Genomic DNA, 13,064 nt, shown 5'->3' on the forward strand with positions numbered 1-13,064 from the left:
TGTCTGATCAAATTAATCTATCCAAATATCTATATCTAAATAGTGAATCAAGCCACTTAAAAACCTTCTGGGGTGCACACAAAAGCCAGAGTTGATGTTAAAAGTGTTTTAAAGTGAAATGCCCCTTTAACGACTTTCCTGACGTTATCTTTATCGATTCCAAATGCTGAAGAGGGTTCTCTTTATATTCATATCCATAATTATACTAATCTAATACAGCCTATACCATTAGTTTAGCTTACTACTCACGGAAACCCAAGTTTAGTGTTAGCCTCAAAGTCAAGACCCATTATATAAAATAACACAATATTTTTCTAGTAACATTGTTCTTTGTCTGTGACCTTGCCAGAATAGAGAAACACTTTTTTAGGGATCCTAACCCCTAAATAAATCCTGCATTTTTACAATGATGAATGCAGAAATTAAGCGACCACTTCACACATTTTCTAGCTATCTTATACAGTAAGGGCCTAACTAAATGATCATGGCATAATTGTCTATTCAATCTCACTGAGAGGAGGTCTATGACTAGCTCTGAAGCGTGCCTACCAGTATGTGACATCATTCTGTAGGAAGGTTTGGTCATTTAAAAGAAGATTTCAATTGAAATTATGTTTTAATTAATGCGAAAACAATGGCATTCCAGCATGATAACTTTCCAGGAAGAGAAAGCCCCCCCAATGAGACACACAGTAGACAAAAATGTGCCATCTTATCATGAGCATTAGTGAGGACCAATTATATGACAATAAGTTTGAAGTGCCCCTTTAAGCAATCAAAACATATGGTAGAAGGGGTTAAACATAGTCTGTCAGCAGAGTGTTAATTGAACTCTGAAAGTGTAACAAGTGACCTGTAGGGACAATAGTCAGAAATACAAAGTAACTAAAAGGTAGTCTCTCGAGACTGATAAAGAGGGTGCCGTTTCACCTATATTTGCTGATGGGTTCTCAGATTGACTAAAAGGGAACTGATGGGTCACGGAACTGACCATGTAAGAAAGAAAGAAAACTTTGAAACTGCAAAGAGGACTACTGCAGAAATGTCTTTATAGTGACTCCAAATCACCAATGACTAGTCTAAACTAAGTACTGCACCCAAGTTCACTCTTTATAGAATTGACACAATGAATCAATTTACATGATTAATCATTTGACAAGATTAATCAAATGAAATGCCAGAGACCAAATCATGTGTTTCATGACAGATCATGTGCTATCTACATACCTTGTGATGAGCATTTTACTATCATTTTGAACTTTATTACTTTCATTTCAATGTATGGTCAAATTAATTACAGATTGATGTATCAATGAATTGAAAAATAATAATCAACAGATTATTAATTTGCAGTCCAATACTTAATGAACAAAGTACAATTATAGGTGAACATTTTCAGCTGCCTTTTCTTCTTCTGTGCAGCTTGCAGATGCATGGGCTCATTTTAGTTATTCGTGTAAAGCCAGTAAAGGGCTTAAGTGTAAAAGTAACAACAAAGTAGTGCAGTAAATGTTTGGATTTCTTTATTTATGTTGATCTTTGGTTTGTGCCAATTAAGAGGTGCATAGGCTACTGTAGAACGATTCAGGTCAATTTGTTTTAAATCTCAAAAGTGAACATGGGGGATTTTACTGAAATATAGTATATGTGGTCTTCTTGGTATAGGAGTGAGTTTTGAATCTGTAGGTTGGCGGCTACTGTCTGGAAGACTGGAGTCGCGAGAGGCATAAATGGGGCTGAATAGCACTCACCGTGTTAAGTACAGTTGAATGTGTCCGGTTTGCACTTCAACTCCCCTGTTCTCTGGCTGGCTGTCGCCTTTCACCGGACATCTGAAAGAGGCTCCTGCTAAATTTGCACTGGTACCATGCACGCCCTGGGAATGGCTGAGAGGGAGGGGAAAGTGAGAATGAATGAGGAGGTGCATGGATCCCTGTGCCGTGTGTGTGTGTGTGTGTGTGTGTGTGTGTGTGTGTGTGTGTGTGTGTGTGTGTGTGTGTGTGTGTGTGTGTGTGTGTGTGTGTGTGAGTGTGTGTGTGTGTGTGTGTGTTCCATGCACTGCATGATTGCTTCTGTGTGCATTTTCCTGTGTTTGGTGAAGTTCTTGCAGGGCCATACTTGGAGGGGGGAGGGAGAGAGACAGAGAGAGAGAGAGAGAGAGAGAGAGAGAGAGAGAGAGAGAGAGAGAGAGAGAGAGAGAGAGAGAGAGAGTGAGTGAGAGTGAGTGAAAGTGAGTAGGGGAAATAGGAGTGAGAACTTGTACAATTAAGGTAGCAGGGAGTGGGACACAGAATGGGAGAGAGAGGGTGACAAAGAGACACAGTGGAGAGACAGAGGAGAGACAGTGTGAGGGGCAGGGTAAAAGTGAAGGCGAGGAGAGGAGAGGAGAGGCCATTTTCTGGAGGGAAAAAGAGGACAAGGCACTTTTGAAATTCTGTGTGGGAGATAACGCAGGTCTGTTGCTTCACAGCACGAGCAACGTAAATTGGTGAGATTTATAGATCCAGGCGGCAGGAAGCTACAGCCGTGGTCTGGGAAATATGTAGAAGAAAGGGCGAGTATGGGGAGAGCGAGGAGGAGGAGAGAGAAAGCGAGAGAGAAAGAGGGAGAGATCAAGAGGGAGGCTGCATTAATATGCTAATGAGCGGAGTGAATGCACAACAGGCCCACTGACGGGCCTAATCACTGGTGGACACACACTGCGACCTAATCCTTCACACAGCGCACGCACGCACACACACACACACACACACACACACACACACACACACACACACACACACACACACACACACACACACACACACACACACACACACACACACACAGTGCACTAAACAATCTTTTCACCCATTCACATGATATAAACAGCATAATACAGGCAGCAAGAAAGCAAACAAATGCACAGATTTGACTGAAATGAACCTATAAACCCCCCCCCCCCCCCACACACACACACACACACACACACACACACACACACATGCGCACACACGCGGCAGTGGCTCGGGTAGAGTGGCCGGTAGAACAGCCACAGGAGTTAGTGTCGAAGTGTCACCAACCTGCACTCTTGCAGGTTGGTGCCTTGCATGGTTTCGGTGTATGAATGTGCGCGTGAATGGGTGAATGTAATGCACACAATCTATGTAAAGCACCTTGGATAAAGACACTATATAAATGCACCATTTACAATTTAACACAGGTTTATGTGTCTGTTTCCCCCTGTAACTCTAAGGTATTATTGACATAAGAGTCTGTGTTCCATCCGCCAGGCAGTATAACAGAAGGAAGCTGGAATCGGAATGTTTCAGGGAAAGGAGAGGAGAGGACTCACTGTGTATACACCAAGCACAATAACAATCCCTATTCATCAATGCAGTAGCTGTACACAACTGCAACAAGTTGACACTTGCAGAACAATACTGATGATTATACTAATAAATACTGTGATTATACTAGGAGGAAGATGTTTTTCAAAAAAGTGTACAGAAAGTGTTAAGATTATGTTTTTGTGTAGCCATACACGCCAGTTTATTATTAAGTATACCCGGTTTTCACCTTAGCACCATGCACCCATAACTTAAGCCTCGCCCCCACAGCTGGGTTAGAACTAACCGTTATGATTGTCGGTTATGATGTCACTAAAGTGGTGTATTTCGATTGGGCCTTTTGACCAAGGCTTTCAGCTTTCAGGAAGAAACCAAAAATACACAGGGAAGACATATATTTGAATATTATAACCACGCCACCTGTGTGTCTACTGTCCAGAGTAATGTTGACACATACAAAACAGAAAAGGTACAAAAATCACAGCACTCATCACATCATCTTTAAACATCACATGGGACAGTGCAGGATAACACATCTGAAATACGATTTTCCATGATTTAATGCAAATTCCATGAAATCCACAGAATATGCATTGCATTAGCTTGCGGTTTACCCCAACAATTCCCCACAATATTTAACCATAGTTTCAATAAACTGTTGGAATGAAATGGACCAGTCCAGAGTCACTGTCCAATGACATAATCATGCATATTTGGCTATCAAGACCAATTTGTGTGTTTTAGGCAATTCACATGAACGTTTTTACTTTTTATATCAGCCATGCAAGGACATTATGTTTTTGTACCTGTCTGTCTGTGTGTCTTCCTCAGAACTTCAGAAGGCAATCCTGATCCTGTAACATAACAGAATAGTTATAGGCAGTAATCCTGTAATTACTGCCATTAATTATTGTCACCCAACACTGACACAGCCCTGGGTGCAAGGAAACCTGCAGGCCTGGTGGATCATCTACATCTAACGTAGCTCCAAGCAGCACACTTGTCGGGGTGCATACTTAGTTTAGACTAGTCATTGGTTAGACATAAGGTTGGTGAGGGGTGCGTTAAAACGACCGGATTAAGGTTGGTGAGGAGTGCGTTAAGGGTTGGGAGAGGGTTAAGGTTAAGTTTAGGTGTGGGAGGTTAGGGTTAGGGTGAGGGTTTGAGATAGGTTGTAGGACTAATGACTGGTCTGTGTGATTCCATTTTGTACCCCTAGAGGGTACCATAACATTAGCAAAATTGAAATTGTCCAAATTCTGGCTTTTCCCATCAGGGATTTGGAAGGAATAAAGCTCAGAAAGCAAGCGTAGATATTATCTTTTAAATGGCTTCAGAATGTTGTAGGTCTGATCTCATGTTTTTTTTTTTTTTTTTATCTACATCATTATATTGCTATACCCCAATTGTATATAATTATTTTCTTTATCTTGTCAAATGCACCTTCAAATACAGTATATATATATATGCAGTAAATTGTGGAATTCTTTGCCAGACTGTGCTAACAAAGACACACATATCGGCGCATCCTTATAATAAAGGGTAGAGTGTGTCTCCATTCACGCGCTTCTAATACATGCCTTGCACATATGTCGATGTGGCGATAAAATTGTCTATTAAACTGTAAATACCTAAAATGAATATTGTACATCATTTATGTATTTTGTATTGTAATTAGTAAGCCTATGACTATATAACACTTTGCAAGCAGGATAAAATAAACGAATGTAGACTGCTAATAATGGTGTGCTATTCTCTGTATTTACTATTTAATGGTAAAAAAAAGAAAAAAGAAAAAAAAGAAAACAGATAAAAAAACCCTTGGCATGATAAGATTTAGCGTACTACTACATTTTGGTGGCACCAAAATATGGAATGCCCAGACACCATCACCAAATCACTGGTTTCTTTCTAAATCAGGAGACCAGAGATAAATGCATTTTCCCATAGAAAGGATTCACTGCCGCCGTTTTTTGTTTTGTTTTTTTTGCTTTCTTTTTGTCCTTTGTACATATAGACAGTGTTTTGTATTTGTTAATTACATCAATTATTGTATTTTTTACTATGGTGATGAATTGAATACACGTGACATGACCAATTATTCATTTTGTAATACAAAAATAAAACGGGCACTACAAGAGCTTGTTGCATTCAGTCATTCTTGTTTTAGCCTTAATGTTTGACTGTACAGTACCACTAGCTGTACCACATTTTTTACAAATAAAGTATTATTCAATATAAATAAACAAACAAACAAATATCCTTGCAAAATGCAATGAACATGCCACCCTCCACAAAGACATTGGCCTACTACAGAGATCTACACAATAGTCTGACCGTTATCTGTCAATAACCCTGAGCACTTGAAATGCAGTCTCTGAACTTGCCTTGACCTCTCGACCCCTTGTGTCACTGACACATCAGTGCCATGAGAGGTGCAACAACAGCAGGACCATCCACCATCCTGAGGCAGCATCAGCACCAACACACACACACACACACACACACACACACACACACACACACACACACACACACAACCTGCAATATCTTACACAGCCACTGTCTGATGTTCCATTATACTAGATAGAGAATATATAATGTCAAATCACCCACACACCATCATAATCACGATTCCATTCTGGCAGTCAGAAGGTGGGAGGGAAGGGTGACTGCGAGCCAAAGTGGGGGGAGTGAGAGAGACGCACGCACAGCACACGCGCGCGCGCACACACACACACACACACGCACACCGGGCCTAAGTCTGAGTCTCTCCACATCATTTCATGCGAGGAAGCGGTGCCATTACAAACGTCAGTAATCGTCTGTCTTGTCTTGTCTGTCTGCATGCAATGTTGTTTTATTATTATTCCGTGTACTTGGATACCGATCAGATTATCATGCAGGAATAATAAACACTTGTTCTTATCAGGCGAATGCGTCTGGCCAGTGGCTACGTTAGCTTTAGCATTAGCTAGGTAACTTGTTTAAATGTACCCATAGCATACTGTATATCATGATTGCGACACACACACACGCGCGCACTGGTATAGTTAGAGTTGTGTCGCTTTTACAACGAGACACTCGCTTTATTGTGTTTATAAAAAAAATGCACGGCCGGCGTGGCGACAGCATTTTAAGCCACGAATGCAGTGAAAGTAAAACAGTTTACGAGCTAGCCCGAATGCTAAGTTTCTTTAGCCAGCCCAGAATAAGGCTGGTGGTTTGTTGCCATTCGTCGGGGCCGGGCCGGCGGGGGCTCCACCTATCTCCTGGAACGGGACGTTTCGGTGTGTGTGTGTTGACTGTTATTATTCACACTGTCTGGGGGTCAGTCAGTAATCGATACAAGGTGGACGATCAGCGCCAATACCGCCGAGGCTCGGCTCGGCAGGCCTGGGATCAGCTGATCAGCTGGCGTATGCCCTGTAAAGACATGTTTGATTAAACAAATAATATGCATACACATTATAGACACATTGACAGGCTCGGGCGTTATTATATGACACCGCTGGAGGTGAGGGATTTAAATAAATAAAACGAATGTTTTTGTTATGCGGGTATTTTCGTTTCGTTTTGTTTCGTTAAAGCGACGTTGTCATGATCTCCATTCTCTCTCTCTTGTGTTGGCATTTTTCAGCTGTATTTTTGGTCCCCAACCTCCTCGGGGCCCGGGCCGCAGTCCGCGGTCTACAGTTTGGTAGCGGGCCGCTGACGGAGTGAAGCACGTCGGACTGTGTCGCTACCAACCCGCCCCTGTCCCGACCCGGCGCCTTGCCCGCCAGCCCAGACAGTGTCTGTCTGTCATCATGGGAGACAGTAGAGGTGAGACAACAACAACACTATGCTGTGTCTGTGTGTGACATTGACGTTGTTTCTGTTAATTTAACTCCCGGAGAGTAATACACAAACTTGTACCAAATTACGGTTATGTACCAGTAAAGGGTTCATTTGGTTACATTTGTATACTTATGTATAAAAAAATGTAGAGATGCACCGATATGGAAATTCTTGGCCGATACGGATCCCGATATACGTATATGTTTATTTAGTTTTTGTTGTTTTTATTTCCCCCTTTTGTGCCAGGGAAACAAATACATCTCAATACAAGGAATATGTTCAGAATCTACAGCTTGGTAGACTGCAGATAACCAACGCAAAATATATGCTCAAAAACAGCTAAATATTGGCTACTGCCATCGGTTAATGTCAGTTTTATTTGCCAATACCGATATTGACCCATAACGGCAAATATCGGCTGATACTGATTTTGTGGCCGATACATCGGTGCGTCACAAAAAAAAATGTATACCTTCTTTATCACTGAGGGTTTTGCAGTAGTGTTTATACCAGACCCGGGAGAATCTCTTTTCCTGGTGGTTCGCCCAGGTGGACACACTGGACTGGTTTTTGAGGTTAGGTTTAGGCATAATTTCCATGAGGTTAAGGTTAGTTTTAGGCATAGTATTTGAGGTTAGGTTTCGGCATAGTTTTTGTGAAGTTAATTGTTAGGGTTTAGACGTAACCCGGGCGACAGACACACAAATTAATGAGGGGGTCCCGTATCAGACCATAGCAAACTGCATTAAAAAATTGAGATATAATCGCATGACAGCCTTGCACATTGATGTGAGCACGTGGAGGACAAGATATAAATTACGATGACAGAAATAGTTCCAGGAAGACTGCAGCAGCCGCAGGGCATAACAAAGGTTTCGGCTGGGGGAAACACATTGATGCTATGTCACAGCATTTGTCAGCTGCCTCAGCAGTCCATACTGGTGTCACATTGTGATTTAGGCCGATGAGCTGTAATAAATCAATAGGCTTGAATGTCTATATTTCCACCTCCTCTGCCAGGCAGGCTGCCACCCGGTCCCATCAGCAAGTGCCAGTTGAACTCAGTTCTGTTTGTAACACGATAACTTTGCACTTTACGAAATTGTGTGTGGACAAAGCCTACCTCAGCTATTTATCAGTCATATTTAATGCATGGGTGTACATTGGAGGACTTGTTGCGTCTCGTTCGTGCTCATTTTGGAATTGGAAATGGCCCTGAGTGCCATGCAGTCAAAAGGCTGTGGTTGATTGGCACTGCCAATCATGTTTGAATGCACAACATTGCATGTGAGGTTGTAATGTGCATTCACACAAACACACCTGTCAAGAGCCAGGCTCTGAATGTTTAGATATTATCATCACATTTGCACACCTGGTATTGAAATGTGTCCCTAGTAATTGATGTGAAAATAGGCATCAAACCTCTGAGCATGTTCCGAGCATGTTGCTTTTTCCATAATATTAAAATCCCAGGCGATGTCTAGTCTCATTTCACAATATCGATATGATATTGATATATTGGCCAGAAAAGATTACACACCAGCATTTATCTCATCTGTGACTGACGTTGGCTATTCAAAAATAGCAGATGTACAAGCTCACAGCACGTCACTTTGTGCCATACTGCAAACTTATTCATCAGCTATTTAAAAAAAAAATCATTTAGAAGGCATTTGTAGAATCGGCCACAGGCCTTAACCCATTTAGGGCTCCTGAATGAAGTGCCTGGTGCTGGGAGTCTGGTGCAACACATGGTGAGACGTAGGAGGGGCCCGGACAGGAGTACCACAGTCTAGTCCTTCCACGCGCCAGAATCTGGTTCTCCCAATCCCGGTAGAGTAGTTCCGGAGCAACGGATTGTGTGGCCTTGGTCTTTCCCTGTGTGGCCTTGGTCTTTCTGACTGGACTGATCGAGGGTAGTTACTGGGACGTAAGTCAGGACTTGATCAACTCCGGCTGGGTCCCCTGAGTGAGGGGTATGATGTTGGTAGACCCGAAACCTCAGGATACATCACTGAGGATACGTCCCAGGTGCATCCATGCGATGTATTTTTTGTTATAGGACTGAGGCCGATTCTAAAAAAAAGCCTACTAAATCCTGACCTAAGTTTTATGATAAACTTCAAATATTTATTCAACAATTATAGAAATGTTCTATACTGTAATGTACTGTACCTAGCAACAAGAACCCCAAGAGGGGTTCCCGTCTTGAAGGGAAAAACACCAATAGGGGTTCCTGTCCCCTTTTATAACAACTTTTGTGACAATTACGCACTACTCTCTCTCTTCCCCTCTCTCGCCTCTTCACCCTCTCTTTTATATTTCCAAACCACCAGACTCTCGGAGCCCAGACAGCTCCTCTGTCTCCTCCCCTCCTTCTGGCCAGCGCTCCCCGCCCCTGGCGCCTTCAGCGGCAGCGCCCATCACCTCCCTGCCCTCCATCACCACGGCAGCGGTCAACAGTCCCATCAGCAGCATCGGCTCTCCCTTTTCTGTCATCAGCTCCTCGCTCGGCTCGCCCTGCCTTCCCGGCACACCCTCCATCGGCTACGGGCCCATAAGCAGCCCACAGGTAAGGTCAGGAAGGAGGTCAAGTCACACTTATTTGTGTGGCCCCTCATCACAGTCTCAAAAGGCTTTGTTGGCCCACAAAGGAAACAAAACGACACCCTTGAACTCTCAATCTGCTGAGGAAACACTCTCAATGATGGAAAAAAAACTTGAAGGGAAAAGAAAAGGAAGAAACCTCAAGAAGGATCACAAAAGAGAAGACTCTTATCTTCTCTGTCCCTCTCCCTCAGATCAACTCGACAGTGTCCATGTCGGGGCTTCACGCAGTGAGCAGCTCTGATGACGTGAAGCCTCCGTTTGGCCTGAAGCAGCTGTCGCCCCACAGTCCCGGGCCCATGCTCTCCCAGAAACGCCTTTGCGCCATCTGTGGAGACAGATCATCTGGTGAGAACAACGCACACCACTCGACTGCACAACTGCACGACTGCACAAACCTCACAACAAACGGTATCATACTTTGAATTAGTATAACTACACAGATTACATGCACATATCTCTTAGTGCACTTCACACACTGACGAGGGAGGCAGCCATGCAAGGTACACAAACCTGCTCATTGGGAGCAGTTACGGGTTATACTGATTTTGCCTTATCCCTTATGCCTAAACTATTTTGGAATAATTTTACTATTTTGAAGAAACATTTTTAAATAGTGAAAATAGGCAAGGTATATCCTCAACTTTTTTGCTCAAGTACACTTTGACGCGAAGCCAGGTCAACCCGATTATTGAACCAGAGGTGCCTCATACAGTATATCCCGTAAGGCCTGGGATGACCTAAATTGTTATTGGGTTACATCTTGGGAACGCATGATTCTAAACTACGTCTGTCTATAGACATGGTAACGCCCCGCCTGCCTCTGATTGGCCTACCGACACTGCCCGTCTTACCAGACCTCCGAGGTGGATAGCTATGGTGGATGGTGGATAGTCTGTTGACACTGACACGAGGTTACTCTGTGGTGGGAAATAATACAACTTATACAAGTACGGTGTAATACAAGGGACAGAGAATGACAGCTTGGCACGCACGACAGATGGCGGCATGACGCTCCAGAATGCAGCCTTGTAACTTTCATTTTTGTAGAAGAGGCAGACTTAATATCGTTTATGCCGTTTGTTTGATTGAATAATTGAACACGTATGCTGTAATATGATTTGGGTGTGTAAGTGTTTGTGTTGATAATCGTGTATTAATCTAATTATAGTAAACTAATGCTATTTTACTAAAAAGGATAAAGATGAAGGGAAAGTGACCTTTTTCCAGTACAATAATGTTTCAAGTCTACACATACAAATTATATGAATCAGTGCTGCAGATCAAACGGCAGTGACGAATTAAGAACTTTGTGCAAAATGTATGGGGTCTCTGAGACCTGATGAAGACCAGAGGCAGGCCAGGCAGGCGGAGCGTTACCATGGGCCGGTCTTTGTCTATAGATGGACGTAGTTTAGAATCATGCCTTGGGAATGCATGTGTCCGTTTCAGGTCTTGTTGGACCATATCTTGTTGTATACCAGAAGGCCTAGGATGAGCCAATGTAGATGCACGTATATGGTTACATCTACAAAAGTAGGTCACTGTGACCCTAAAAACGCAATTGCAATCACTGCTTCTTCCATCCAGTGAAGGACTATGGATTACCCTGCAATACTTTGATGGGTTTTCCCAAGTGATTCTTGTGGATTTAATTAACCACAATTTGGATTAAGACCTCAGATTGTTCTGTGGCAAATACTAGGCCTAGTAGGCCAATACAATCAATTAAATTAACATAATTGTGTTGTCCTAATGGGAAAACACACCCTAAATATGTCCCTTTATTTACTAGACTGTTTGACATTGACTCAACAGAATCATACACACGGGTGTGATTGTTTTTGAGTGGTGCAGCCACTCCATTGCGTAGCTATGTGTGTATGTCCACGTGTCCACTGTCCAGGTACTTGTCTGAGCACGGAAAGCTGAAACACCTTGCCAAAAAATACCACTGGATGGCACTGTTGCGCAGCGTCTCACAGAGGCCATTGAGGAGAGCTTGTACAGTACAGTACAGTACAGTACAGTACAGTACAGTACAGTACAGTACAGTACAGTACAGTAGCCTACACTGTAGTACAGTATACAGCACAAGTACAGTACAGCACAGCACCACTCAGTTCAGACAGGTCTGATTCTTTTTTTTTATTCTACCGTAGTGAAGTCAAGAGCAGCTCCTCATTATTTCCTCTCCTCCCACCAGGTAAGCACTACGGCGTGTACAGCTGTGAAGGCTGCAAAGGCTTCTTCAAGCGGACTGTTCGCAAGGACCTCAGCTATACCTGCCGTGACGCCAAGGACTGTCTTGTCGACAAGAGGCAGAGGAACCGCTGCCAGTACTGCCGTTATCAGAAATGCCTTGCCATGGGCATGAAGAGGGAAGGTGAGACCCTGAATCATGGAACCGGTAACTGTACGTCACAGGTTTCAGGTGTCCAGTCTTGAGTCAGGCCTCGAGGCAAATGCTACACCAAGCTGATATCATTAAGGCCCCCAGCCCCCCCCCCCCCTATGATATGAGACATGATGAAGCAATATAAGAAAGCTCCTTGATTACAGATAAAATGCTTTCAGTATGCAACAACAAAGTTAAAAGCCTTCTGGTGTTCCCAGTGCTTGTTGGACTGCACTGTTGATTAGCACCATTAAATGTTTTTTCTTGTTTGTTTGTTTACACCATCACCAGGCCTGATTTAGACTTGGTTGCGCATAGTGTCATGCATTTGAGCCTGTAGTTCTGCTATTATCTGTGTGCGACACTGGTGAGCAACTAACTAAGGATACAGTCGGTCACACATCTGTGCCAGAAGAAATGTAGCCAACACATACCGAGTCTTACGATGCGTCAATTTCCCATGTTGTCTTGGGTGTTGTGTACCGTGCCGGATTTCTGGTGTGGAGTGTTGGAGTGGTTGGCTTACTGGAAGAAAACAGGCTTTAGCATGAGAGCATGAATATGTCTCTATTAGTTGGGTCTGGGACTACAGAGTACTGCTACATTTCCTCAGTTCTGTGCTGCAATTGCGACATGGGGGGCAGTGGGGTTGTTTATTGGATGGCCCCCACAGCATATTGACACAGCATGAGGCTGAAAACTGGAAGAATCCTTGCATTGATCTATTAAGCTGACATCGGACAAGTTCCATTTACAAATACATTTCGAGCAGTTGCTTTGGCTTGCTTTACCACTTATGGACAAGATAGATGGATACACTTGAACCTGACAGAGACCAAGTCATTTGATTTTATTTCATTTTCATGTTATATGAAAGCAGGGAATCATAG

At 43.1% G+C, this 13,064-nt stretch overlaps 1 protein-coding gene across 5 annotated transcripts in view; it reads left to right on the forward strand.

Moving 5' to 3' along the window:
* The first annotated feature begins 6,058 nt into the window (after positions 1 to 6,058).
* Positions 6,059 to 13,064, forward strand: part of rxrba (retinoid x receptor, beta a) — a 31,191-nt gene continuing 24,185 nt past the window's right edge. For 4 of the 5 annotated variants that reach the window (XM_080787968.1, XM_080787971.1, XM_080787970.1 and 1 more), the window contains exons 1-5: positions 6,059 to 6,142; positions 6,970 to 7,154; positions 9,506 to 9,741; positions 9,971 to 10,124; positions 11,983 to 12,162. In XM_080787968.1, coding sequence (XP_080644094.1) covers positions 7,139 to 7,154; positions 9,506 to 9,741; positions 9,971 to 10,124; positions 11,983 to 12,162 — 586 coding nt within the window. In that variant the 5' untranslated portion in view covers positions 6,059 to 6,142; positions 6,970 to 7,138. Of the gene's footprint in view, positions 6,143 to 6,720; positions 6,847 to 6,969; positions 7,155 to 9,505; positions 9,742 to 9,970; positions 10,125 to 11,982; positions 12,163 to 13,064 lie in introns of those variants that run through there. The other variant, XM_080787969.1, reaches the window with a different exon arrangement.

This window comes from Protomyctophum bolini (assembly GCF_963924005.1).
Source record: "Protomyctophum bolini genome assembly, chromosome: 17".
In the NCBI taxonomy this organism is placed as follows: domain Eukaryota; kingdom Metazoa; phylum Chordata; class Actinopteri; order Myctophiformes; family Myctophidae; genus Protomyctophum; species Protomyctophum bolini.